The sequence below is a fragment of the Poromitra crassiceps genome (assembly GCF_964638095.1).
Source record: "Poromitra crassiceps genome assembly, chromosome: 12".
Lineage (NCBI taxonomy): Eukaryota > Metazoa > Chordata > Actinopteri > Beryciformes > Melamphaidae > Poromitra > Poromitra crassiceps.
The window spans coordinates 38559048-38584772 of NC_139632.1; the positions used below are offsets into that span (position 1 = coordinate 38559048).

A 25725-nucleotide genomic window follows, 5' to 3' on the forward strand; every position below is an offset into this window, starting at 1 on the left:
AGTCATGCACAGTCAACATCCACTGGCTTAATGAAACGCTGGTGAATAATGCATGTTGCTATTAAGATCTGGCATTTTCTAAATTATACCCAACAGGCTGCTATAACAATTTATTACAACTTTCAACAGTAATAACCCCTGCCATTTTTGAATTATCGTCCCATATTGTTGTACATTTATCCATTTCAAGCAAATTTTTCATGACGACCTAAAAGCTCCATTCCTTGTCCCTTTCTGCATCGTCCGGAAGATGAAATTCTTGTCACTGACCTGCAGTGAACACAACAGGTTTGCAGTAGGGTGCTTATTAGGAGACACTACAGTCAATTGCAATTGCAACCATAGATATAACAGCATCTCAAATTGCAGAGTAGGGTAGGGTACGGTAGGGGTAAACCCCCCCCCCCCTCAAAAATAAATAAATTATAATAATAATCTTCGATTCATATAAGAATCACAATTGTGATCTTCCAAGATTCTGAATTGATTTACAACTCCAAATAATTTATTCTTCTTGTCTTTGCTTGTGATCACGTTTATTTATTTATTCTTTATTCATTTATTTATTCATGGGTACAGGCAGAACAAATCACATCCATTGGCATGTAAACCAAAACAGAATATTAATTTGAGTTAAAAGAATATTTATATATATATATATTTTTTATTACTTCAACTTATTTTTCTTGAAGTCACTGTGAACTGATAAATACTAAGAGATTTTTATTTGTGCAAGTTCAGCATGAATAAATGTTAAAAAGAAACAACATAATCTTACACACGTTATTCTATTTTCATACCATAATTTGCTACACCGGCCTTTCTGAGCACACAGAGGACTGGAGTAGATCCTGAAATCCCCCTATGTACTGAATTGAGAATGTAACCTGTAAGGTTCCCTTTAAAGGTAAAGGTAACCAGAGCTTTCTCTTGATATGTTGATGTGATGTTTCCTCCACTGTCCGGACCGTGCACGGTTGTTATATGCCTGAATGTGTCAGCTGCTTTCACAATTTCACCAGCCAACTAAATTGTTTGGATCAAATAGGATATCTAAATAATGGCTGGCTACCCGCCCAAGGTGGCCGCGAGAGTTAGACGAACAGCATCAACAAAGATTTAGCAGCATTTAGATGGCTGCTGCCGGTCATTTGCCTCCTGGTGATAACTTGCATTTCGACAGAATGTAGTGACAGCGAGCAACTTCCCATCAGCATTATTCACTGACTCTCTCCTGCTTCTCATGTGTATATAAGCCACCAGGCTGACTCTCTCCTGCTTCTCATGTGTATATAAGCCACCAGGCCAGTGAGTGGTGACTCTCTCCTGCTTCTCATGTGTATATAAGCCACCAGGCCAGTGAGTGGTGACTCTCTCCTGCTTCTCATGTGTATATAAGCCACCAGGCCAGTGAGTGGTGACTCTCTCCTGCTTCTCATGTGTATATAAGCCACCAGGCCAGTGAGTGGTGACTCTCTCCTGCTTCTCATGTGTATATAAGCCACCAGGCTGACTCTCTCCTGCTTCTCATGTGTATATAAGCCACCAGGCCAGTGAGTGGTGACTCTCTCCTGCTTCTCATGTGTATATAAGCCACCAGGCCAGTGAGTGGTGACTCTCTCCTGCTTCTCATGTGTATATAAGCCACCAGGCCAGTGAGTGGTGACTCTCTCCTGCTTCTCATGTGTATATAAGCCACCAGGCCAGTGAGTGGTGACTCTCTCCTGCTTCTCATGTGTATATAAGCCACCAGGCCAGTGAGTGGTGACTCTCTCCTGCTTCTCATGTGTATATAAGCCACCAGGCTGACTCTCTCCTGCTTCTCATGTGTATATAAGCCACCAGGCCACTGACTCTCTCCTGCTTCTCATGTGTATATAAGCCACCAGGCTGACTCTCTCCTGCTTCTCATGTGTATATAAGCCACCAGGCCACTGACTCTCTCCTGCTTCTCATGTGTATATAAGCCACCAGGCTGACTCTCTCCTGCTTCTCATGTGTATATAAGCCACCAGGCCAGTGAGTGGTGACTCTCTCCTGCTTCTCATGTGTATATAAGCCACCAGGCCAGTGAGTGGTGACTCTCTCCTGCTTCTCATGTGTATATAAGCCACCAGGCTGACTCTCTCCTGCTTCTCATGTGTATATAAGCCACCAGGCCACTGACTCTCTCCTGCTTCTCATGTGTATATAAGCCACCAGGCTGACTCTCTCCTGCTTCTCATGTGTATATAAGCCACCAGGCCACTGACTCTCTCCTGCTTCTCATGTGTATATAAGCCACCAGGCTGACTCTCTCCTGCTTCTCATGTGTATATAAGCCACCAGGCCAGTGAGTGGTGACTCTCTCCTGCTTCTCATGTGTATATAAGCCACCAGGCTGACTCTCTCCTGCTTCTCATGTGTATATAAGCCACCAGGCTGACTCTCTCCTGCTTCTCATGTGTATATAAGCCACCAGGCTGACTCTCTCCTGCTTCTCATGTGTATATAAGCCACCATGCCAGTGAGTGGTGACTCTCTCCTGCTTCTCATGTGTATATAAGCCACCAGGCTGACTCTCTCCTGCTTCTCATGTGTATATAAGCCACCAGGCTGACTCTCTCCTGCTTCTCATGTGTATATAAGCCACCAGGCTGACTCTCTCCTGCTTCTCATGTGTATATAAGCCACCAGGCCAGTGAGTGGTGACTCTCTCCTGCTTCTCATGTGTATATAAGCCACCAGGCTGACTCTCTCCTGCTTCTCATGTGTATATAAGCCACCAGGCTGACTCTCTCCTGCTTCTCATGTGTATATAAGCCACCAGGCTGACTCTCTCCTGCTTCTCATGTGTATATAAGCCACCAGGCTGACTCTCTCCTGCTTCTCATGTGTATATAAGCCACCAGGCTGACTCTCTCCTGCTTCTCATGTGTATATAAGCCACCAGGCTGACTCTCTCCTGCTTCTCATGTGTATATAAGCCACCAGGCCAGTGAGTGGTGGGCAATTCTGAGTTTGAACAGAATGACAGCTCAGAAGTGGGGGGGTGGTGGTGTGCAGTGGTGAGAACTCGACTCACCCACCACCACCGATATGTAGCACCCACCTGGGTGATGCACGGCAGCCATTGGCACCAGAACACTCACCACACATTAGCTATCACGGTGGAGAGTAGATGACTGAAAGAGCCAATTAAGTAAGGAGGGATGATTAGGTGGCCATGATGAAAGGAAGGCCTGTGTGGGAATTTAGCCAGGGCACCGGGTTACACCCCACCCCCCAGGGCACTGGGGTTACACCCCCCAGGGCACCGGGGTTACACCCCACCCCCCAGGGCACCGGGGTTACACCCCACCCCCCAGGGCACCGGGGTTACACCCCCCAGGGCACCGGGGTTACACCCCACCCCCCAGGGCACCGGGGTTACACCCCACCCCCCAGGGCACCGGGGTTACACCCCCCAGGGCACCGGGGTTACACCCCTCAGTGCACCAGGGTTACACCCCTCAGTGCACCGGGGTTACACCCCCCAGGGCACCGGGGTTACACCCCCCAAGGCACCGGGGTTACACCCCTCAGTGCACCGGGGTTACACCCGCCAGGGCACCGGGGTTACACCCGCCAGGGCACCAATGTTACATCGGGAGCCCCAGGGCACCGGTGTTACACCCCCCAGGGCACCGGTGTTACACCCCCCAGGGCACCGGGGTTACACCCGCCAGGGCACCAATGTTACATCGGGAGCCCCAGGGCACCGGGGTTACACCCCTACTCGGGCAAAGAGTGCCAATGGGATCTTTAATGACCACAGAGAGTCAGGACCTCAGTCTGAACATCTCATATGAAGGACGGTGCTCACTCACAGCGCAGAGTCCCTGTCTCTGCCCTGGGGCATTGGGGATGGGGAGATTATTCACGAGACACAGAGGGAAGAGCACCTCCTCCTACTGGTCCTCCAACACCACTTCCATCCAAGGACTGTATGACCACAGTCAGACCTGCTTAGCCTCCCCAGCAAAGCCAGTGATCTAACGCGGTAGCCATGGTGGAGGTCATGGGGTTGAGTAGAGCGTACCTAAGTGAGGAGAACAAGGTGAATCTACATCATCTCAATCAAGAGGGATGGTATAATGCTCTCCTCTGCTGCTGCAGCTCCTCCACTTTGCCATTTATCCTGATACTGTAAGTGGATATTTACATAAAAGTCTAGCAACTGCAACTCTTCCCCCCCCCTCCTATAACTATCAGTGGCACGTTGCCACTGTGATAACAAGGTTTCAGCGAAACACATGCCAGCAACTCTCCTGGGCTGAAGCATCTATATGAGCGCAGCACACGGGCAGTAATAGATCATGCCATGATGACGAAGAGCCTCTGTTGCACGGGACGCACGGTAGCATGTACGACAAACTGAGCCCACAACACACAGTGCTGCTCAGGGGGGGGGGGGGGGGGGGGGGGGGGGTTAAATCGCACCCGAGTTAGCCGATGGAGCTCATTGAACGCGCGCACACACGCACACACACACACACACACACACAAAAACACACACACACATACACACACAGATATATCCACACACACAAACACGAGTGAGCGTATAGACTCATACACACGTGCGCGCGGCGGGTCCATGGCCATTTCAAGGAGAGAGGACGGATGACGGATTTGCCACTCCGGTCCTTTTTCAGTCTAACAATGAGCGGTCTCCTGACAAGCATTTGTTTTCAAATGGAGGCACCCGGGCAGCAGCCACCCACACTGACTGCAAACCAGACACACGCGCACACACACACGCACATATGCACATACGCACACACACACACACATACGCACACACATGCACACACACACACACATACGCACATACACACACACACACACACACACACACACGCACGCGCGCGCAGCAAACCAGACACACACATCTCGGGAACAATACCCAATTAAACCACAGGATTCTCGCAATTTGTTTTGTATTCTTCTAGCCACCCCCTTGTTTCCCTTCTCTTCCTCTTTCCCTTATTCTCTCCATCTCACTCCTCCCCTCCCCATCCTCGTGTACCCCCCCCCCTCCCCCCCTCAAAAAAAGAAAGAAAGAAAGAAAGAAGAAGTATCTATTTGTATTATAATTGGTTCTCGAGCAGCCATTGGGAAAGCATCAGCGCGGCAGCATCTCCACTTTGAGGGCAGGTCTCGGCGAAGTAAGATAAGTAGGAAGCATTACGGCCAGTGCACAAACATGATTAATGGCACGCTTAAGCCGGTTCTCTAAATATTGGGAGGTGGGGGAGAGTAGCGAGCGCAGCGCGTGATGAATAGAGCGCGCCAGAGATACAGCTGCCACCCAACGGACAATTAGGTCCGACGAGACGAGACGAGACGAGACGAGACGAGACGAGACGAGGGCAAACAAACGGTAGAAACAGAGGAGAGATTCATGGAGGATTCTCTGCTTAGGATAGTGGTTCCATACGGAGCCCTAACGAGGCAGCGGACCCTCGGATTTGTTCAAATACAACAACAACAAAAATCTGCTGGTTTGGAACGCTAGGGTTCTGCTATGTTGCAAACCTAAAGAACCAATTTTCTGATGATAGTGTATAATCATTTTTGTTAAGAGTGTGCATATTGCAGCTGAGGAGATAGATAGAGATAAGACAGAGGGGAAAAAGAGAGATAGACTAAGATAGGGAGAAATGACCAGAGAGAGAGAGAGAGAGAAATAGTTAAGAGAGGAAATGGGACTCATTGTGACCGAACAAGTCATTGCTTTTGCGGTGTTTCATTATGCTATCATCAAAAATGTGCATAGTTTGAAGTTATGGTTGAGTAGTCTTAAGTCTTTGCCAAATAAGCCTCTCCTCCTTCTGACAACTCTGCATCTGCAAACTGTTCACTTTTAAGAAACAAACCTTGCCGGTGTGAATACAAAGTCAGTGGAAGAAGGTGAATGCAGCAATAAGACGGTTGTCACTTTGCTCTGGGTGTTGTGAATTGGGATGAAAAGGTCTTCACACTGTGGGCGAAAACATTCAAATCCAGTGAGAAATTGCCTCATATAGTAAAAGAGATAACCAATCAGCTTTAAGCTGGACTCCAGGCCAAGTTCCCCCTGGCTATAACAAATAGGATTTACAGCAGGGAAATTACCAGTGGGTATTTGTGGATAGGATGCCATTGGCCAATTGTCATCTGCACAAAAACATAAATTCCCTCAAAACGTTGGTGATGCTGCTGCCAAAACCTCACGACAAAAGATCCAAAAGCAGCTAGCGTGATAGGATGAAAAGCAGCGTGATAGGATGAAAAGCAGTGTGATAGGATGAAAAGCAGCATGATAGGATGAAAAGCAGCGTGATAGGATGAAAAGCAGCAGCATGATAGGATGAAAAGCAGCAGCATGATAGGATGAAAAGCAGTGTGATAGGATGAAAAGCAGCATGATAGGATGAAAAGCAGCGTGATAGGATGAAAAGCAGCGTGATAGGATGAAAAGCAGCGTGATAGGATGAAAAGCAGCGTGATAGGATGAAAAGCAGCGTGATAGGATGAAAAGCAGTGTGATAGGATGAAAAGCAGCGTGATAGGATGAAAAGCAGCAGCATGATAGGATGAAAAGCAGCGTGATAGGATGAAAAGCAGCATGATAGGATGAAAAGCAGCGTGATAGGATGAAAAGCAGCGTGATAGGATGAAAAGCAGCATGATAGGATGAAAAGCAGCGTGATAGGATGAAAAGCAGCATGATAGGATGAAAAGCAGCATGATAGGATGAAAAGCAGCGTGATAGGATGAAAAGCAGCATGATAGGATGAAAAGCAGCATGATAGGATGAAAAGCAGCGTGATAGGATGAAAAGCAGCGTGATAGGATGAAAAGCAGCGTGATAGGATGAAAAGCAGCATGATAGGATGAAAAGCAGCGTGATAGGATGAAAAGCAGCGTGATAGGATGAAAAGCAGCGTGATAGGATGAAAAGCAGCGTGATAGGATGAAAAGCAGCATGATAGGATGAAAAGCAGCATGATAGGATGAAAAGCAGCATGATAGGATGATAGGATGAAAAGCAGCATGATAGGATGAAAAGCAGCATGATAGGATGAAAAGCAGCATGATAGGATGAAAAGCAGTGTGATAGGATGAAAAGCAGTGTGATAGGATGAAAAGCAGCATGATAGGATGAAAAGCAGTGTGATAGGATGAAAAGCAGCGTGATAGGATGAAAAGCAGCATGATAGGATGAAAAGCAGCAGCATGATAGGATGAAAAGCAGCATGATAGGATGAAAAGCAGCGTGATAGGATGAAAAGCAGCATGATAGGATGAAAAGCAGCGTGATAGGATGAAAAGCAGCATGATAGGATGAAAAGCAGCATGATAGGATGAAAAGCAGCAGCATGATAGGATGAAAAGCAGCATGATAGGATGAAAAACAGCATGATAGGATGAAAAGCAGCATGATAGGATGAAAAGCAGCAGCATGATAGGATGAAAAGCAGCGTGATAGGATGAAAAGCAGCATGATAGGATGAAAAACAGCATGATAGGATGAAAAGCAGCAGCATGATAGGATGAAAAACAGCAGCATGATAGGATGAAAAGCAGCATGATAGGATGAAAAGCAGCATGATAGGATGAAAAGCAGCATGATAGGATGAAAAGCAGCATGATAGGATGAAAAACAGCATGATAGGATGAAAAGCAGCATGATAGGATGAAAAGCAGCAGCATGATAGGATGAAAAACAGCAGCATGATAGGATGAAAAGCAGCATGATAGGATGAAAAACAGCATGATAGGATGAAAAGCAGCATGATAGGATGAAAAGCAGCAGCATGATAGGATGAAAAACAGCAGCATGATAGGATGAAAAGCAGCATGATAGGATGAAAAACAGCATGATAGGATGAAAAACAGCATGATAGGATGAAAAGCAGCAGCATGATAGGATGAAAAACAGCAGCATGATAGGATGAAAAGCAGCATGATAGGATGAAAAGCAGCATGATAGGATGAAAAACAGCATGATAGGATGAAAAACAGCATGATAGGATGAAAAGCAGCAGCATGATAGGATGAAAAGCAGCATGATAGGATGAAAAGCAGCGTGATAGGATGAAAAGCAGCGTGATAGGATGAAAAGCAGCGTGATAGGATGAAAAGCAGCAGCATGATAGGATGAAAAACAGCAGCATGATAGGATGAAAAGCAGCGTGATAGGATGAAAAGCAGCATGATAGGATGAAAAGCAGCGTGATAGGATGAAAAGCAGCGTGATAGGATGAAAAGCAGCATGATAGGATGAAAAGCAGCGTGATAGGATGAAAAGTATAACTTCAGAAGCAGAAGTTCAACTGATCTCATTCCTCTTCTTTGACGAGAAAGATGTTTCATTAAGTGACATCAAAAGTCTCTCTCTCTCTCTCTCTCTCTCTCTCTCTCTCTCTCTCTCTCTCTCTCTCTCTCTCTCTCTCTCTCTCCTTCCCTCTCTTTTCATTACGTCTTTCACTGGCAGGGGCAGAGGCTGTCTGTTCGCTTCATTACTGCTAAATGTCATAGTGGGACCTGGCTATTCCCACTAATTAGTTAGTTGATGGCAGTGCAGGGGGGGCTAAAGGGACCTCCCCTGACCTGCTGTACTGCCTGGGAGCCTGCAGGGGGGCTAAAGGGGCCTCTCCTGACCTCCTGTACTGCCTGGGAGCCTGCAGGGGGGGCTAAAGGGACCTCCCCAGACCTGCTGTACTGCCTGGGAGCCTGCAGGGGGGGCTAAAGGGACCTCCCCAGACCTGCTGTACTGCCTGGGAGCCTGCAGGGGGGGCTAAAGGGACCTCCCCTGACCTGCTGTACTGCCTGGGAGCCTGCAGGGGGGGCTAAAGGGACCTCCCCTGACCTGCTGTACTGCCTGGGAGCCTGCAGGGGGGGCTAAAGGGACCTCCCCTGACCTGCTGTACTGCCTGGGAGCCTGCAGGGGGGGCTAAAGGGACCTCCCCAGACCTGCTGTACTGCCTGGGAGCCTGCAGGGGGGGCTAAAGGGACCTCCCCAGACCTGCTGTACTGCCTGGGAGCCTGCAGGGGGGGCTAAAGGGACCTCCCCAGACCTGCTCTCATCTGTCTATCTCATCTTTTGAGTCCCATGCAGTTGCCGTATCCCTACCCATCAAGCTCAACATTGTGGTAATCTACCGCCCGCCTGGTCCGCTTGGTCACTTTCTGGACGAGCTGGACACCCTCCTCTCCATCTTTCCTGAGGATGGTACTCCACTCATCCTTCTGGGAGACTTCAACTTCCAGCCAGTAACCTTACAATCTCCATCTTTCCTTAACTTCTTCTCATCCTTTGACCTTTACCTCTCTCAATCTCCTCCTACCCACAAAGCAGGGAATGTGCTTGACCTGGTCTTCACGAGATCCTGCTCCACCTCTAATCTCACTGTGACCCCTCTTCCTGTATCCGATCACCACTTTATCACCTTCTCCCTTCCCATCCCCCTCCCCTCCTCCCACCCATCTCCCCCCCACTCTACCACCACCCGACGCAACCTAAAAACTCTCTCTCCCAACTCCCTCTCTTCTACCGTCCTCTCCCTACTTCCCCCTGCCGAGCAATTTGCTCTCCTGTCCACTGACGAGGCTTCCACTACTTTTCTCTCCTCTCTCTCCTCTGCTCTTGATTCTCTTTGCCCACTCACCACTAAGCCTGCCCGATCTTCTCCCCCTTCTCCTTGGCTGACTGAATCTCTGCGAACTTATCGAACTGAGCTTCGGTCAGCTGAGAGAAAATGGAGAAAATCACATCTCCCTGAGGATCTCTCTTCCTACCACCTTATCCACTCAAACTTCACTGATGCTGTCTCTAAAGCAAAAACCTCCTTCTTCATCTCTGAAATCCAGTCCTCTGCATCCAATCCCAGTAAACTGTTCGCCACCTTCTCCACGCTCCTCAACCCTCCCTCCCCTCCCCCTCCCTCCTCCCTCTCTGCTGACGTTTTTGTAACCTTCTTTACAAAAAAGGTGGACGACATCAGCTCCTCCTTCCATCCTCCAGCCACCCTCACTAACACTCCCGACTCCAATCCTGCTCCTCAGCCCCCTGTCCCTGGATTTCCTTCTTTCTCTCCTCTCTCTCCTGAGGAAGTGCTTAAACTCATCAGCTCAAACCGAGCCACTTACTGCCCCCTCGATCCTATCCCTTCCTCTCTCCTCCAAACCATCTCACCTAACATATCTCCCTTCCTCACTACCTTCATTAACTCCTCTCTGTCCTCTGGTCTTGTCCCCCCTGCTCTAAAGACTGCAAGAGTCAAGCCTCTGCTTAAGAAACCCTCCCTTGACCCTACTGCTATTCACAACTACAGACCTGTCTCTCTTCTCTCATTCCTTTCCAAAACCCTCGAACGAGCAGCGTCCGAACAACTTTCTCTCTATCTCTCCCATAATGACCTCCTGGACCCTCTGCAGTCCGGTTTCAAGGCTTCTCACTCCACTGAGACAGCTCTTCTTGCTGTCACAGAGGCCCTTCACACTGCTAAGGCCTCATCCCTCTCTTCTGTTCTTGTCCTCCTTGACCTGTCTGCTGCCTTCGATACAGTCAACCACCAAATCCTTCTTTCCACTCTGTCCGACCTCGGCATTTCAGGCTCTGCACTCTCCTGGTTTGCTTCTTACCTCTCTAACCGCTCATACCAGGTCTCATGGAGAGGGTCCCTCTCCAGATCCTGTCCTCTTACCACCGGTGTCCCCCAGGGCTCAGTCCTGGGCCCCTTACTTTTCCTTCTCTATATCAGATCTCTTGCCTATGTGATCTCTTCTCATGGCTTTTCTTATCACTGCTATGCTGATGACACCCAGCTTTTCCTTTCTTTCCCCCCCTCTGACACTCAAATCGAGGCTCGCATCTCTGCATGCCTCAAAGACATTGGCGACTGGATGTCTGCCCACCACCTCAAGCTCAACCTTGGTAAGACCGAGCTACTCTTCCTCCCAGGAAAAGACTGCCCTCTTGCAGATCTCTCCATCTCCATTGACAACACCACTGTACTCCCCTCCCAAACAGCCAAGAACCTCGGGGTGATCCTTGACAACCAGCTGTCTTGCTCTGCCAACATAGCTGCTACAGCGCGCTCCTGTAGGTTCTCTCTCTACAACATCCGCAAAATCCGTCCCTTTCTCACAAGAGAAGCGACTCAACTCCTGGTCCAGTCTCTTGTCTCCTCCCGCCTGGACTACTGCAACGTGCTTCTGGCCGGCCTACCTGCCACCGACATCCGACCGCTCCAGCTCATTCAGAACGCTGCAGCCCGTCTGATATTCAACCAACCCAAATTCTCTCACGTCACTCCCCTCTTCCAGGAGCTCCACTGGCTTCCCATCTCGGCCCGCATCAAATTCAAGACACTGGTACTGGCCTACAGGGCAGTTCACCAGACAGCTCCCCGGTACCTGCAATCCATGGTCAGGTTCCAAACCTCTCACCGCTCCCTTCGCTCCTCCACCAGTGCAGGTCGCCTCGCCCCTCCTTCGCTACGGGGGCTGAAAAGTCGCTCATCCCGATCTCGACTCTTCTCGTCCCTGGCACCTCAATGGTGGAACGAGCTTCCACCTTCGGTCAGGACTGCTGAATCACTGCCGATCTTTCGGAAAAGACTAAAGACACACCTTTTCAGGCTCCATCTGGGCCCTTCTTGATCTAACCTCGTCTCTCTCTTTCCTTATATTAAAAAAAAAAAAAAAAAAAAAAAAAAAAAAAAAAAAAAAAAAAAAAAAAAAAAACCTAACCAACCTTGTACCACTAACCTAAACTTGTACCACTGTTCCTTCAGAAGCTGTAGTTGTCATAGACTGTGCTCCATAGTTGATTGTTCTATTGCAGACAGAAAAATGTGTTATTGTAAGTCGCTTTGGATAAAAGCGTCTGCCAAATGACGTAATGTAATGTAATGCTGTACTGCCTGGGAGCCTGCAGGGGGGGCTAAAGGGACCTCCCCAGACCTGCTGTACTGCCTGGGAGCCTGCAGGGGGGGCTAAAGGGACCTCCCCAGACCTGCTGTACTGCCTGGGAGCCTGCAGGGGGGGCTAAAGGGACCTCCCCAGACCTGCTGTACTGCCTGGGAGCCTGCATGGGGGGCTAAAGGGACCTCCCCAGACCTGCTGTACTGCCTGGGAGCCTGCAGGGGGGGCTAAAGGGACCTCCCCTGACCTGCTGTACTGCCTGGGAGCCTGCAGGGGGGGCTAAAGGGACCTCCCCAGACCTGCTGTACTGCCTGGGAGCCTGCAGGGGGGCTAAAGGGACCTCCCCTGACCTGCTGTACTGCCTGGGAGCCTGCAGGGGGGGCTAAAGGGACCTCCCCTGACCTGCTGTACTGCCTGGGAGCCTGGCAGGCTCCCTGAGGACTGGCGACAAAGCCAAACACACAAATAAAGAATGCACAGCGCCTTAACCTGAGGAGACAGAGAGAGAAGGGGAGGGGAACTGAGGGGGAGTTTAATGAGGAAGACACTAATGAAAGAAGAGATTGAGGAGGTGATAGAAGACAAGGAGAAGGAGCGAAGTTTAAAGACGAGCTGAACCCAAAAATGACTTTTTATTCGATTTTAGTTCACATCCCTGGGTATTCTGTGCATCTATTTAATAATGTATGCAAACAATTCACAAAAATCTAAGGTCAGTATGGTGACGTCATCACATTTCTACCCCATTTCAACCAATCATATCATGACATGACAGCTGTCAATCAATCTTCATTTCCACCTACTGCCTGTAACCTGGCATTCCAGGAATATTGTATTTACCGTGGCTAGTCGACGCTCCAAGCCGGCAGGCAGCACTCTTGCCTCGGCATGTCCGCACCGCTCCACACGGAAGCAGCCGGCTGCCTGGTTCTCCCGGAGCCCACTTGCGTAGCACCACAACACACTCTATTTCGGGGCGGAACACGCAGGATTGGCCAATGCCAATCAAGACTGTTTTCAGTCTGATATGTCTCTGACCATCGCACCACTTGGGTTCATGTGGTCTTTAAGGCAGAATTAGGTGGTGGATGTGGAGGAAGGTGTGTTTTTCAAAAGTGATTTATTTTTATTTTTATTTTTATTTATTTATTCCGTTTTCTCCCCAATTGTACTTGGCCAATCCCTCTGCTGTCCCGGTCGTGGCTCCACCCCCTCTGCTGATCTGGGGAGAGTTGTAGACTATAGCACATGCTTCCTCCGATACATGTGCAGACGCCAGCTGCTTCTTTTCACCTGACATCGAGGAGTTTCACCGGCAGGACGTAGCGCGTGGGAGAATGATGCTATCCCCCCCAGTTCCCCTCCTCCCCGAACAGGCACCCCGGCCAACCAGAGGAGGCACTAGTGCAGTTTCAGTATTAGTAGGATTAACATTGCTACAGTACTTACCCTCTGTATGTCCGAGGTGAGCTGCAGCAGAGAAGGGGAGGCTGTGGCTCTGAGAGTCTCTGTCCCCCTGACTGGACAATTCAGACTGACGTAGGCCACTGCACTGCTCTGTAGGACAACACTGTTATCCTGGAGGGATGGACGGACACACACACACACACACACACACACACACACACACACACACACACAGATGATCATCATTACCACCATCATCATTATTATCATAATAAAACCTCTCCTCCCCAGTTTTTTATATTATTGTCCTTGTCAATTGTTGTCGTTTATTGGGTTACTTGTGTTCTTTGGACCTCATACAGTACACACACACGCACACGCACACGCACACGCACACGCACACACACACGCACGCACGCACGCACGCACGCACGCCAAAACCCGTCAACTTTGATCCCGAAGCCAACGTTCAATAAAACACATGCTCTTGTCCTCACCTCGCCCCATTCATAGGAGCCGATGTTCCCCAGGGCCGAGCCCCCCCAGGAGCAGAACACAGTGGTGCGATCCGGCACCCATCCTCGTTTGGTCTGCTCCGTCACCGTGGCGATGAGCTGAGTCACGATGGCCGAGGCCCCGCCTCCCTGGTCGCTGTCATGACGACTGCCAACCAGCACATAGCGATCTGAAACAAGGCCAAGAAACAAGAAACAAAAACAAACGGTCAAAAATTTACTTTGGGTTTGTCCTGCTTTGACTGTAAGTTTAGCCTCCATACAGAACTCCCTCTTGTGTAGAGTAGGAGACTGTCACTTCCCTGTAGTATATAATACTACACCTAGTAAATACTACCTGTAGTATATAATACTACACCTAGTAAATACTGCCTGTAGTATATAATACTACACCTAGTAAATACTGCCTCTAGTATATAATACTACACCTAGTAAATACTGCCTGTAGTGTATAATACTACACCTAGTAAATATTGCCTGTAGTATATAATACTACACCTAGTAAATACTACCTGTAGTATATAATACTACACCTAGTAAATACTACCTCTAGTATATAATACTACACCTAGTAAATACTGCCTCTAGTATATAATACTACACCTAGGAAATACTGCCTCTAGTATATAATACTACACATAGTAAATACTGCCTCTAGTATATAATACTACACCTAGTAAATACTGCCTCTAGTATATAATACTACACCTAGTAAATACTGCCTCTAGTATATAATACTACACCTAGTAAATACTGCCTCTAGTATATAATACTACAACTAGTAAATACTGCCTCTAGTATATAATACTACACCTAGTAAATACTGCCTCTAGTATATAATACTACACCTAGTAAATACTGCCTCTAGAATACTACACCTAGTAAATACTACCTGTAGTATATAATACTACACCTAGTAAATACTACCTGTAGTATATAATACTACACCTAGTAAATACTGCCTGTAGTATATAATACTACACCTAGTAAATACTGCCTCTAGAATACTACACCTAGTAAATACTACCTGTAGTATATAATACTACACCTAGTAAATACTACCTGTAGTATATAATACTACACCTAGTAAACACTGCCTCTAGTATATAATACTACACCTAGTAAATACTACTACAGGGATAATAAGGCAAACTATGACTGTCTATCCTCCTGCTATGCTTTGTTTTCTAGATTAGCCTTGCCTCTCTGTGTATCAGTACCCTTGAAGAGAGGTCCTCCATTTAAAGTAAAAGTCCTATTAATTATTTTTGTGTCAATATGACAGCCTTGTGTTTCAGTGCAAGGTGACATTCAAGCCTTGAGGTATCACAGGTATCTGGAGGAGTCGGCGCTCTTATAGTCATGCTTGATTTGACCTTCTTTTTTCTCTGTTTTTCAAAGTACTTGGATCCAAAAAGTAAACGTTTTTGCTTGGGAAATTAATGGAATAATACTATGAATGAAAATCTAGCAAATGAAAACACTAAAGTAAAGTACCACAAAAATGTACAGTATTTAGATGCAGTGTTTGAGCACGCTTTGTCAAGTAAACACAACCCCGCCCACACACACACACACACACACACACACACACACACACTCACATACATACATACACCTCATGCGCACACACACACACACACACACACACACACACACACACACACACACACACACACACACACACACACACACACACACACACACACACACACACACTTCTTTGAATGCCTTAGACAGAATGACATAACTGAACATAACATAACAGAATGTGGAGAGTGATGCACAAAGCAGATTCCTACAGGTAATGAGAGGAAGAGAGGAGAAGTCATCAGTTCAACACACCGTGCTGAGGACTGTGTGAGAAAATAGGCACTTAGAGAAGCAGACCAGGCTAGCAATTTGACAGCAAGGAGCCAATCACACAACCATTATTAGAAATGGCTGCGAATCAGTCGTAAGTGAAAGTGCAATTTGCCTCAATTTTTGAAATTTTCTAGATATGTTCAGAATTCAAAAGAGATTGCAGTAATTTTCAGTAATAGGGAACCATACATGAAGTCATGCAGCTCTTTTCACTCATTTCATATTCCCAGTGCCATTATAAGGCTAGGACAAATTCACCAGCGGTTCACCAGGCTCCAACTGAGATTTAGTCTCGTCGACGTGGCAGAGTTAAGGCCCAATTATACTCTACGTTAAAGACGGAGACGGAGACGGACAGAGCCTTCTGTCCGTACGCTGCGTTCATTTCGTACGTTTTCTGTCCGTCATCTGAAAGCTTACGGATACGCATGAAACGGAACAAAACCACACACACACACTGATACATTTGGCTCTCTACTGCCCACTGGTGGATGTATTGCTTAACATGATACCAACGTGAAAGACGCATGGAAGTACAGTATGTGGGTTAGTGACGATAATAACGTTTGAAACGGACGCATCTATTTTACGTATGAAAATGGAGTATAAATGAGCCATTAGTCCACATGTGGAGGGGGAAAAACACTGAAGCTGTTAGATAAGAGAAGTAAACTGTACCTGCATTAATAAAAGTGTCCTTATCATTCGGGGAGACCTACAGTATATGGCAACCAATTAAAAACTAATTTGCCTTTTTTTTTATAGTGTTGTGTCTGCATTGCATTACAGATTAATTCAAAATGGCCTTCTATCTGATTGTGCGCTGAACCCTCCTACCCGTTACACAGCTTGTGTGAATGTGCCTGGATGTTCATTCTGCTCTGTATCGGCTTGGGATGAATGAGAAAGGAACAGACACACTGGATGATCCAACGCCAACAGGCAGTTACAGCTCCGCTCCGCCCAGAGATTTGTGGCTCATATTATCTGCTTTAGTAGCCCATTATGGCTGCCTAATATCACACTGTAAATCAGCAAGGTGATTTTCCTGCAGCGAGTGAGCGAGTGAGCGGGCCGGACAGGACAGGACAGGACAGGACAGGACAGGACAGGACAGGACAGGACAGGACAGGTAGCAACGCGTCCCCGGCAGAGGGGACGCGGGTGTATGAGGACGGGCGGGGGTGGTGAGGCAAGGACACTCCTCTGCACAGCAACAATTAAAAGAGAAGGGCGGGGACAGGGGGACGGGAGCCATGTTGCCATTCAAAGATGAAAAGGACATAATATGTCTCTATGGGTGCTTTCTCACTGGGAACGATTGCTTTCGTTCCGTTCCGCACCCAGGAAGGGGGTACGGTGGCGCAGTCGGTAGCGCTGGCGCCTCACAGTTAGAAGGTCCTGAGTTCGATTCTCGCCTGGGACACTGTGGGCGCTGTGGTTGTGTTCCCCCCCATATCTTCAGTGCCCACTGCCCAGGTGGGGTATCTCGTCGTAAGGGCCTTTCTCTCTGTGTGGAGTTTGCATGTTCTCCCCGTACCCCCCAGGGGGTTCCTCCGCATATAACCCCCCCACTAAAAACATGCAGAAGATCAGATCGTCATCGTCATCTGACCAGTGACGACAACATCCGAAGTTGGTCCCCGGGCGCTGTACGAGAAAGCGACCACTGCTCCTGGCCTGCCCCTCGGAGGAAAGGACATGCCTGGATGGGTTAAATGCAGAGGACACTTTTCACCGGCCACCGTCAGCATGAGTGTGTTGTGGCCGCATGCATGTGTTGTGGTGTTCGTGTGACAATAAAAGACGGGCTTGTCCGTTACGAGAGTTTTACGAGAGAGGAACGATTAACCCCCCCCCGTCCCCCGCTGGATCAGCTTTCACATTACAATATTTCTTCCGCGCTCAGAAAACGAAACAGAGTGCACTTGCGTCATCAACTATGCCTGGAGTTTATCCTCGCCCGTGTGTTGTCTATGTGGTTCGGAACGGTTGGCTTTCAACACTCGCAAGTGTTCCGTGCCCGGGCACGCCAAAGCGCTCCCCATGAGACCACCTTTTCAAGTGGATCCTGTCACGGTTTCCCCGTTGTGCGCCCGGGCACAGAACAGAACGGAACGGAACGCAACGTTCACACTCATCAAACGTTCCGAAACTGGGGTCAATTTGGGGACAAGTGTCCCCAACATATGAATATTCATTTGGTGCAGTCCAATAAACAATATAGAAATAAATAGGAGGAGTGTTGAGCGGTGCACGATGAGTTATTGATGATGATTTATTATTATTATTATTTTATTACACGGCCTGGTTGAATGCTCGATCCTGATTGGTCAATCACAGCATTCAAAGCGGTGTCTGTTATTTCTGTATAACACACAGGAATATCAGACCAGTCACATGCACAGAGGCCACGTCAGTCATATTAACACCTTAAGTGCCATAGCCGAAATAATTCGTCTTACATAATCCAGCGCTTGAGTGCCAGAGCCGAAATAACTCGTCTTACATGTTTTTTTGACGGTGGGACATCAATCAACCCCTTTTACATCTTCGAGATAACTATTTGGAGCAAGAGCATGTGTGTAATCTATTTTACCGACCACTAAGTGGCGACAGAGACCGAGAGAAGTCACAGCCACGGGACCCAAAAGCCACAAAAGCAGCCGCCTCCCGCGGAAATGGCTTGGCGATTTTACAGTCAGAAGCCCGGACACACACACACAGAACGGACAGAGATCCCTTCCCCCCAGAGCCGCGCAGCAACGCGCGAACACACACACACACACACACACACACACACACACACACACACACACACACCGCGGGAGAAAGCCATTCAAGGAAATGGCGACGCGATTTTACAGTAATCCATTTCAGACTCGTCTTGCCCGACAGGCAGACAGGCAGGCAGGCAGCAGCAACGCGCTTCTGACACGCCCGCTGTTAGAGCCAGGAGGAAGGAGGAGAAGACACACGGAGGGAGGAGTTTGAATGAGAGGGGTGTTTCCTGTTGTTATGGAGGAAATTACTGTTCAAAACTATTGTTTAGAATGTCTGACGGTCTTACTGATGCCAAAAATGAATGGTTAAAGTGACTGTTTCACAAAAAGCCATTTATCTCTGAATAAATTTCCAGACGCTGAAACCATGCTGTACTCAACGGCTAATATCTACATAACTACTAACTCTGCAAACTAACTCTTTTAGACAGAGAAAGCACACATTCTATTAGTTATTTTTAGATGATTGGTGTTCATGAATTCTTAACAGAAAAGAATCCTCGGCTCTTCTAAAATGAGCCAGAATCGTCAAAAACACCCCTGGCACAACTTACCTACAGGAATGAAAACATGGCTGGCATTCAATGTGTTAATACGCACAAAAGGTAGTCCAGTCAATTTAACAAGCTCATTGCGACACCCTGACCCTGTGGCAAAAAAGTTTAGCTAGCAACAGTCTGTTAAAGTGGCAAGGTAGCGTTAGCCTACCAAACACCTCGCTCTTGGATATTTACTTTCTTTGTTAGAAACATCTCAGACGAATCCAGGTAACGTTCTGTTGTTGTTTATATCCAGGTGGTGTTTTACATGTAGCAGCATGTCAAAGCAACGCTGGTTAATTCTTCCCAGGTGTGTCAAGTTAACTGTAATGTCCGGCCAGCAAGCAGGAATCTTTGTTTTTTGTTTGCAGAAGAAATTAAATTGTTTTTTTTATTTGTGTCAAATAATTGATTTATTTAGTAGGTAGCCATGTACAGCAAGCTGGTAATTAGAAAATACTGTAACAGCCCTTCAGGCTGACAGATCTGTCAGACTGTCAGGAATTTCAAGACCATGTTTCAAGGAACAACTGTAACCTTACCTGGGTTCCTCCTTCCTTTCAGGTAGCCAACAACATTGTAGATTTTCTTGTAGACAGACTGGTTTCCGATATTCAGCGTGATCTTCTTTCGTTCTAGGAAAAGCAAAAAGACAAAGCTTACAAACCAAAGCCCATCTTAAATGACCTGTGCGACGTGCTTTTGATTGATTGATTTTATTTGGTGAATGTCAACAAAACAGGGCACACATACAGAAAGAGACAATCACCGAGGATAAAAACACAATAAAGCCTCAGGCTTCTTTCCATTGCGGTCCTCATGAACATAAAACATAAAAGAGACATACATGAGACAGGGATGGGTATCACCGTCAACACTCAAATTAGGATTTCTAACATTATTACTAGTTTGAAAAGTAATAAAGGCACACTTCAATATTATACAATACATATACATTTGTTGTTATATGTAAGGAATTTACAGACATAAACACACATACAAACATCAAGAAGCGTCAGGTGTGTAGTGTCAGGTGCTCTCACACCTGACACTAATAACGAGTAGCTTCGGCCAATTTGAAAGTTACTGACAGATACTGAGTTTGAAACGGTCCCCAGTGTGATGATATGGGAGGATAGCCGACCCTCATAGAGAGGCAAAGTGAACGTCACTTCCTGCTTCAGCACTGTACCAGAGATTTTCTTCCGCAATTTATTTTCCCATAGACATTTCGTAAAATGCTCATAAAAATAGTTTTACTTGGTCAAACCAAACAGTTCAGCTATATTTACAATCGTGAGAGACCATAGAACAATTCACTCGGACCAAAACTTTAAAAAACAACATAAAAAAAATATTTTCTTTAAACCCGATTTTTTTTTACGTTTTAGTCCGAGTTAAATGTTATGCGATCTCTCCTGTTTCTAAATATATCTGTACAGTTTTTGGATTTCAGTAATAACAGTTACTTTGTCAAGTACGGTAACACAAGTTACAAATTGAGTTACATTTGTTTCAATCAAAGCACATATTTAAATAAGGATACAATCATTTCCTAATCAAATTGTGTGTTTTTATGCAAATAGCCACTATAGATGACAATAACAAAGGAAAAGGATAAGATTTAGAATTTTGGACGGTTTGTACTGACATCAAGACTGTGGGGGCGGGCGGGGGGGGGAATTGGGATGTTCTGGGGCGGCGATGTCATTCTTCTATTGCTGTTATTTTGGTGAAAGTCATGCAAAAGTAGTGTAGTAAGTAACGAGTTACTCTACACAAGACAGTAATATTGTAAAGTAACTTATTACTTTCAAATGAATCTAACTAGTAATATGTAGTATATTACATTTTGAAAGTAACTTGCCCAACACTGCCACCACTCGCACGGTCTAAAAAAACTCAAACTGGGCTCTCGCAAGGATAGCAAAACAAGAGGCCTCTCACAAGGTGGCGTGGTGTGTTACATGTGACAGAGCGGTTACTGGCTACTGGCTACTGGCTACTGGCTACTGTCAGCCAGCAGCCGGCTGGCTGCGTGCTCTCGGCGGGGCCGACGCGGCTGCATATATGAGGCAAAGAGAGACGAGGTGCCAGTAAAGATGTAAGGCAGCGACTCAAACTGTGTCTGACGGTCCCCCGCCGACCACGCCGCGCTAGCATGACGGCCCACTTTCCCCCGGCCGGCGCCGGGGGAAAGTGTCTTTGCCCCAAAACCCAAAGCCCTAGTGATTCCTTAACGTCCCCCCAACCGCACGGCCCGCAGGTTCAATCCCCCGTGCAGCCAGACCTGCCAAAGAGTTCTTGAGCAAAGATGTTTTAACCTCTACCTCTATATTTTTTAATACATTAGGGCAGTGGTTCTCAACATGGGGTCTGGGGACCAGCGAGTGTCCTTGATCCAGGGGGTCCCCAGCAGAAAGATGAATTTGCTCAACTTTATTATTTCATTTACAAGAAGTTAACACAATTAGAGAATGTATGAATGACTGTTTTGATCATCGTGTCACTGTTATCTCTATACACTGCAGATAGACATGGAATTGTGGACAATTAAAGTAATACAGTATAAAAAATATTCTCAGATTTGGGTTAGAGACAAAATCTCATCAAAAGGGGGTCCATGGCCCTAATGTGGACTAAATGATGCTGGGTTGAGAAAGGTTGTCAACAAAGGTTGAGAATCGCTGCACTAATAGACAGCAGTACGTATAGTATTAGCACTCATTCATATAGTATCACTACCACAGATACATTTATCACTCCTGCAAAAGGCATAAAGAGCACAGATTCTTTTTTAAACTTTATGCAAGATTGTGAAATATCACGTGCGACAGAGTTTGATAGTTGTTGCTGCCATAAACATCTCTCCACATCAGCTAAGCAGCTCCACATGTATTAAATTAGCGGTAAATCATATTTCAGTAGCCTTGAAGCACCACTTGTTGCCACGGGAAATGAATCGCGCCGCGCGATAAAGAAACCCCATTAGATCACCTGACCCGCCCATCTAAAGCGTGAGAGGCACCTAATGAAAAGAGCTGATATCATCAGCAGCCAGTCTCAATTGAGATGCATCTGAGCAGCCTTCTTCTCTGCACACTATTAAATGCAGAGTTGAGGAGAAAAAAGCAATAAGCGAATGTGGGGGACCTGCACACAGCAATCAATAGTGCTGTAATTAAGGGGGGCCTATACGAGTACTTTCTATAAAGCTATTTCACATTGTTCTGCTTCGCTCGCCTCTCCCTGTGCGGCCTCGACGCGTAATAGCCACGGACATTTGTTACACTTTCGGCATTTGTTCGGAGGGATGAAGGGAGGGAGAGGGGGAGAGAGAGAGAGGGATGGAGAGAGAGAGAGAGAGAGAGAGAGAGAATTTGCTGAAACTACTGTACTGTACATTCTTCAGCTGTGATTCCCCCCACCTGCAATATTAGCTAGTTTACAGTCAATGAGATGGAATGGCACACTGCTAGCCCACTGTTGAAGATCATGTAAAGATTTGCACCTATAAACTTAATTTTTGGAAGTCCAAATTGATACATTGACAATGTTTTCACCTTGTGTGTGTCGTCTGTCTGTCTGTCCGTCTGTCTGTGCTGATCAGGTGTGTGGGGCACCATAGTCAACACCCCACCCCAGCCGCGCTGTAACTATTATTAAGTAGGGGGTGCTGTAAGGATTTTACGTTTTTTGGACTTTCATCCATATTTAGAAGAATATTTAATTTTAAATTAACATTAGGATTATACTGTTGTGATGCCATTATTCAGTATCTTCTCCTTTTCTCACTCACTTTCATGTAAGCACCTGCTCTCGCTTTAGTCGTTTTACACTACAACAGACAGAAACACAGACATAAACACTGAACTTATTATTATTATGGAAAACCAGATTATGATGAAAATCAAACACTTTTGAAGAGAGAGCGTATGAAATAAGATTAGAGCTGGGAAGCACAAACTGTTTTTTAATGCATTTTGTTGGTGGTATAAACACAAGACAGCCAAATCCAACAATTTCTAAAATCTTGCCACCAGGGGGTGCGACGGAGCTCTAGGAGAAACATCTATTAATTTAAAGTTTCTTGATTATCCACAAAGCTACTATGGATTACCAGGCACCACTCTTCAATTTGGCGTACATATAATCAATTGTACAAGTGATCGCCTGTTAATCCCGCAGTCTTCTTCTTCTGTTAAAAGCAGGCGGTCTAAACCTTCAAATTGGGCCTGAATATGTGCTGTTTATTCACCTTACAAATGTCTTTAGTGTATGCCGACATGTAGGGCCTAAACCCCCCCCCCCCCCCCCGTCCCCCCCCGCGCGACCCCCCCAGCCCCAGCCCTCAGCCCTGGGTAATAGAGGCTAATAACACACCTCAGAGACAGTGATTGTTGGTACGTCAGAGAGACCATTCAGATGCACTCTGAGAGACGGCACCACCAAGCCATGACGGGGGGGCGGAGTGTGTTCAATCAATTAGTCACTCTATAAGGGCTGTGGAGATGAGAAGTGGGTGGGTGCGTGCACACACACACACACACACACACACACACGCACACACACACACGCACACACACACACACACAAATAAACAGGGTGTCTGGGTAGTGCAGCGTTCCCTGCCTACCAACACGAGGGTGGCAGGTTCAAGCCCCAGTGTTACCTGCGGCTTGGTCGGGCATCCATACAGGCACAGTTGGCCGTGTCTGCGGGTGGGAAGCTGGATTAAGGGTATGTCTCCTGGTTGCTGCACTAGTGCCTCCTCTGGTCGGTCGGGGGGTGCCTGTTCGGGGGGGAGGGGAACTGGGGCGGAATAGTGTGCTGCCCCAACGTGCTACGTCCTGCCGCTGAAACTCCTCGCTGTCAGGTGAAAATAAGCGGCTGGTCATGTATCGGAGGAAGCATGTGCTAGTCTACAACTGTACCCAGATCAGCAGAGAGGGTGGAGCAACGACCGGGACAGCAGGGGGAATTGACCAAGTACAATTGAAACAAACTTCAAGTTGAACTACACCCAAACCCAAATTTTTGGTGAAGCCTGATACCTAATGGTGAAAAATAGGGTACTGAACTGAGCAGCCAATAAGAAAGGGCAGTTCAGTACCCTATTTTCCACCATTAGGTGTCACACTTCACCAAACATGTGGGTACACTTTAAAAGGCACATGGTCTAAAAACAAATTAAAATGTATAAAACAAAATAATACAGATATCAAATGAATCACATAAAACAGGTGCTGACAGAATGCAATGCAGCTAAAGTGGAGAGAAATCCTTTATATAAAAGGGAGTAAGTGGGTTCTGCAATTTTGGTCATGTTTTTTGGTTAAACTCGGGCAATTGTGATGTCAGTGATGATGTCATGTCTATGACATCAACAGTGATGTCACTCGAGCACTCGATGATGTCATCAGTGATGGTGTGGGCTCTGTCTGCGATTTTGGTCCGCGATCTCCAGCGATTGTGATCTCACTGATTGATGTCACCATGTCTGGTCACTCGCAATTGTGATGTCATCAGTGAGTGATGTCATCAGTGATGCGAAGTTGGGCAATTGTGCGCTGCGCATGCCAATAGAGCAGGCCAGGCCACGCAGCAGACGAGCTGCGGGTGAGCTGTAGTGGCAGCTTGGCAAGCTGCAGGGTAGGTGAGGCCGCGCAGCGGACAAGATAGTGAGCCCGCGTAGCGGGCGAGCCTAGGAATCGAGCTTGCGTAGCGCGTGAGATCCCTAGTGTTTTAAAATGTCCGAGGGATACTGCAGAGTCTACACAGAGAGTTTAATAAATAACTAAACACAAGACCATCATAGTGACAAGTCAGAGAAGCAGAAGGAGGGCGAGAGAGGCAGCGATACAGAGAGAGAGGCAGGTGAGCGGCCAGCACACTGGGAAAACTGCTGCAGATGCAATAAGCAGTGTAATAATTCCTGGACCTTCAGATTGTAAATGTGTAAAAGCAAAATAAACAGCAGAGAGACAGACAGATAAGCAGAGATAAACGCTATAAACGCCTTTTTATTTGCAGGAAAAATGTTTATTCATCTTTTTGGGGCGACTATACATTCTAAATATTAAAGTAGGCAGTATCAAGCTGTATGAGCACAGGGTCTTATAAGAGAACATTGACACACACACGCACGCACGCACGCGCGCACACACACACACACACACACACACACACACACACACACACACACACACAGTGCTATGAGTGATGTGAGGCCAGCTGCGGCGTCTCCTTAAGGTCTGGCGATCTCCATAGAGGGCCCCCGAGCAATTAACCAATGGCCAGCCAATACAGCCGGCCTTAATTGAATGGGAATTAAAGGAGAAAAATAGGGAGAGGAGGAATTAAAAAAGGAGCGAACGAGCAAAAGAAAGGAGGCCGACAGATGGAAACAAATGACGGCAGGATCCCCAGAGTGCTCCGGGTTGGAGCCAATCGATCACAGACAGATTACATCTCTGTCTCTCTTTGGCTTTCCTTCTGTCCGTCCCTCTGTAGGTGGCTTTCCATTCACATGCTTTTAGGCGCATTTTCGATTTGCACATTGCTTGAAATATCGCAAAAAAGTTTTTACGTTGGGGGGAAGACAGACTTGGTGTATCGATAAAAGGTAAATGCGATTAAGTGCAGTGGAAACAAAATAAGTAAATATGGCGTTGTCTC

General features: G+C 46.9%; 1 protein-coding gene across 1 annotated transcript in view; it reads right to left on the minus strand.

Annotated features, from left to right (window-relative positions):
* naaladl2 (N-acetylated alpha-linked acidic dipeptidase like 2) overlaps positions 1 to 25725 on the minus strand; it is a gene marked incomplete at its 3' end in the record, with an annotated part of 362515 nt that overhangs the window by 139701 nt on the left and 197089 nt on the right. The window contains exons 9-11 of the mRNA XM_083647387.1: positions 19590 to 19682; positions 13842 to 14029; positions 13387 to 13515 (exon numbers count right to left, since the gene is read on the minus strand). Coding sequence (XP_083503513.1) covers positions 13387 to 13515; positions 13842 to 14029; positions 19590 to 19682 — 410 coding nt within the window. The remainder of the gene's footprint in view (positions 1 to 13386; positions 13516 to 13841; positions 14030 to 19589; positions 19683 to 25725) is intronic.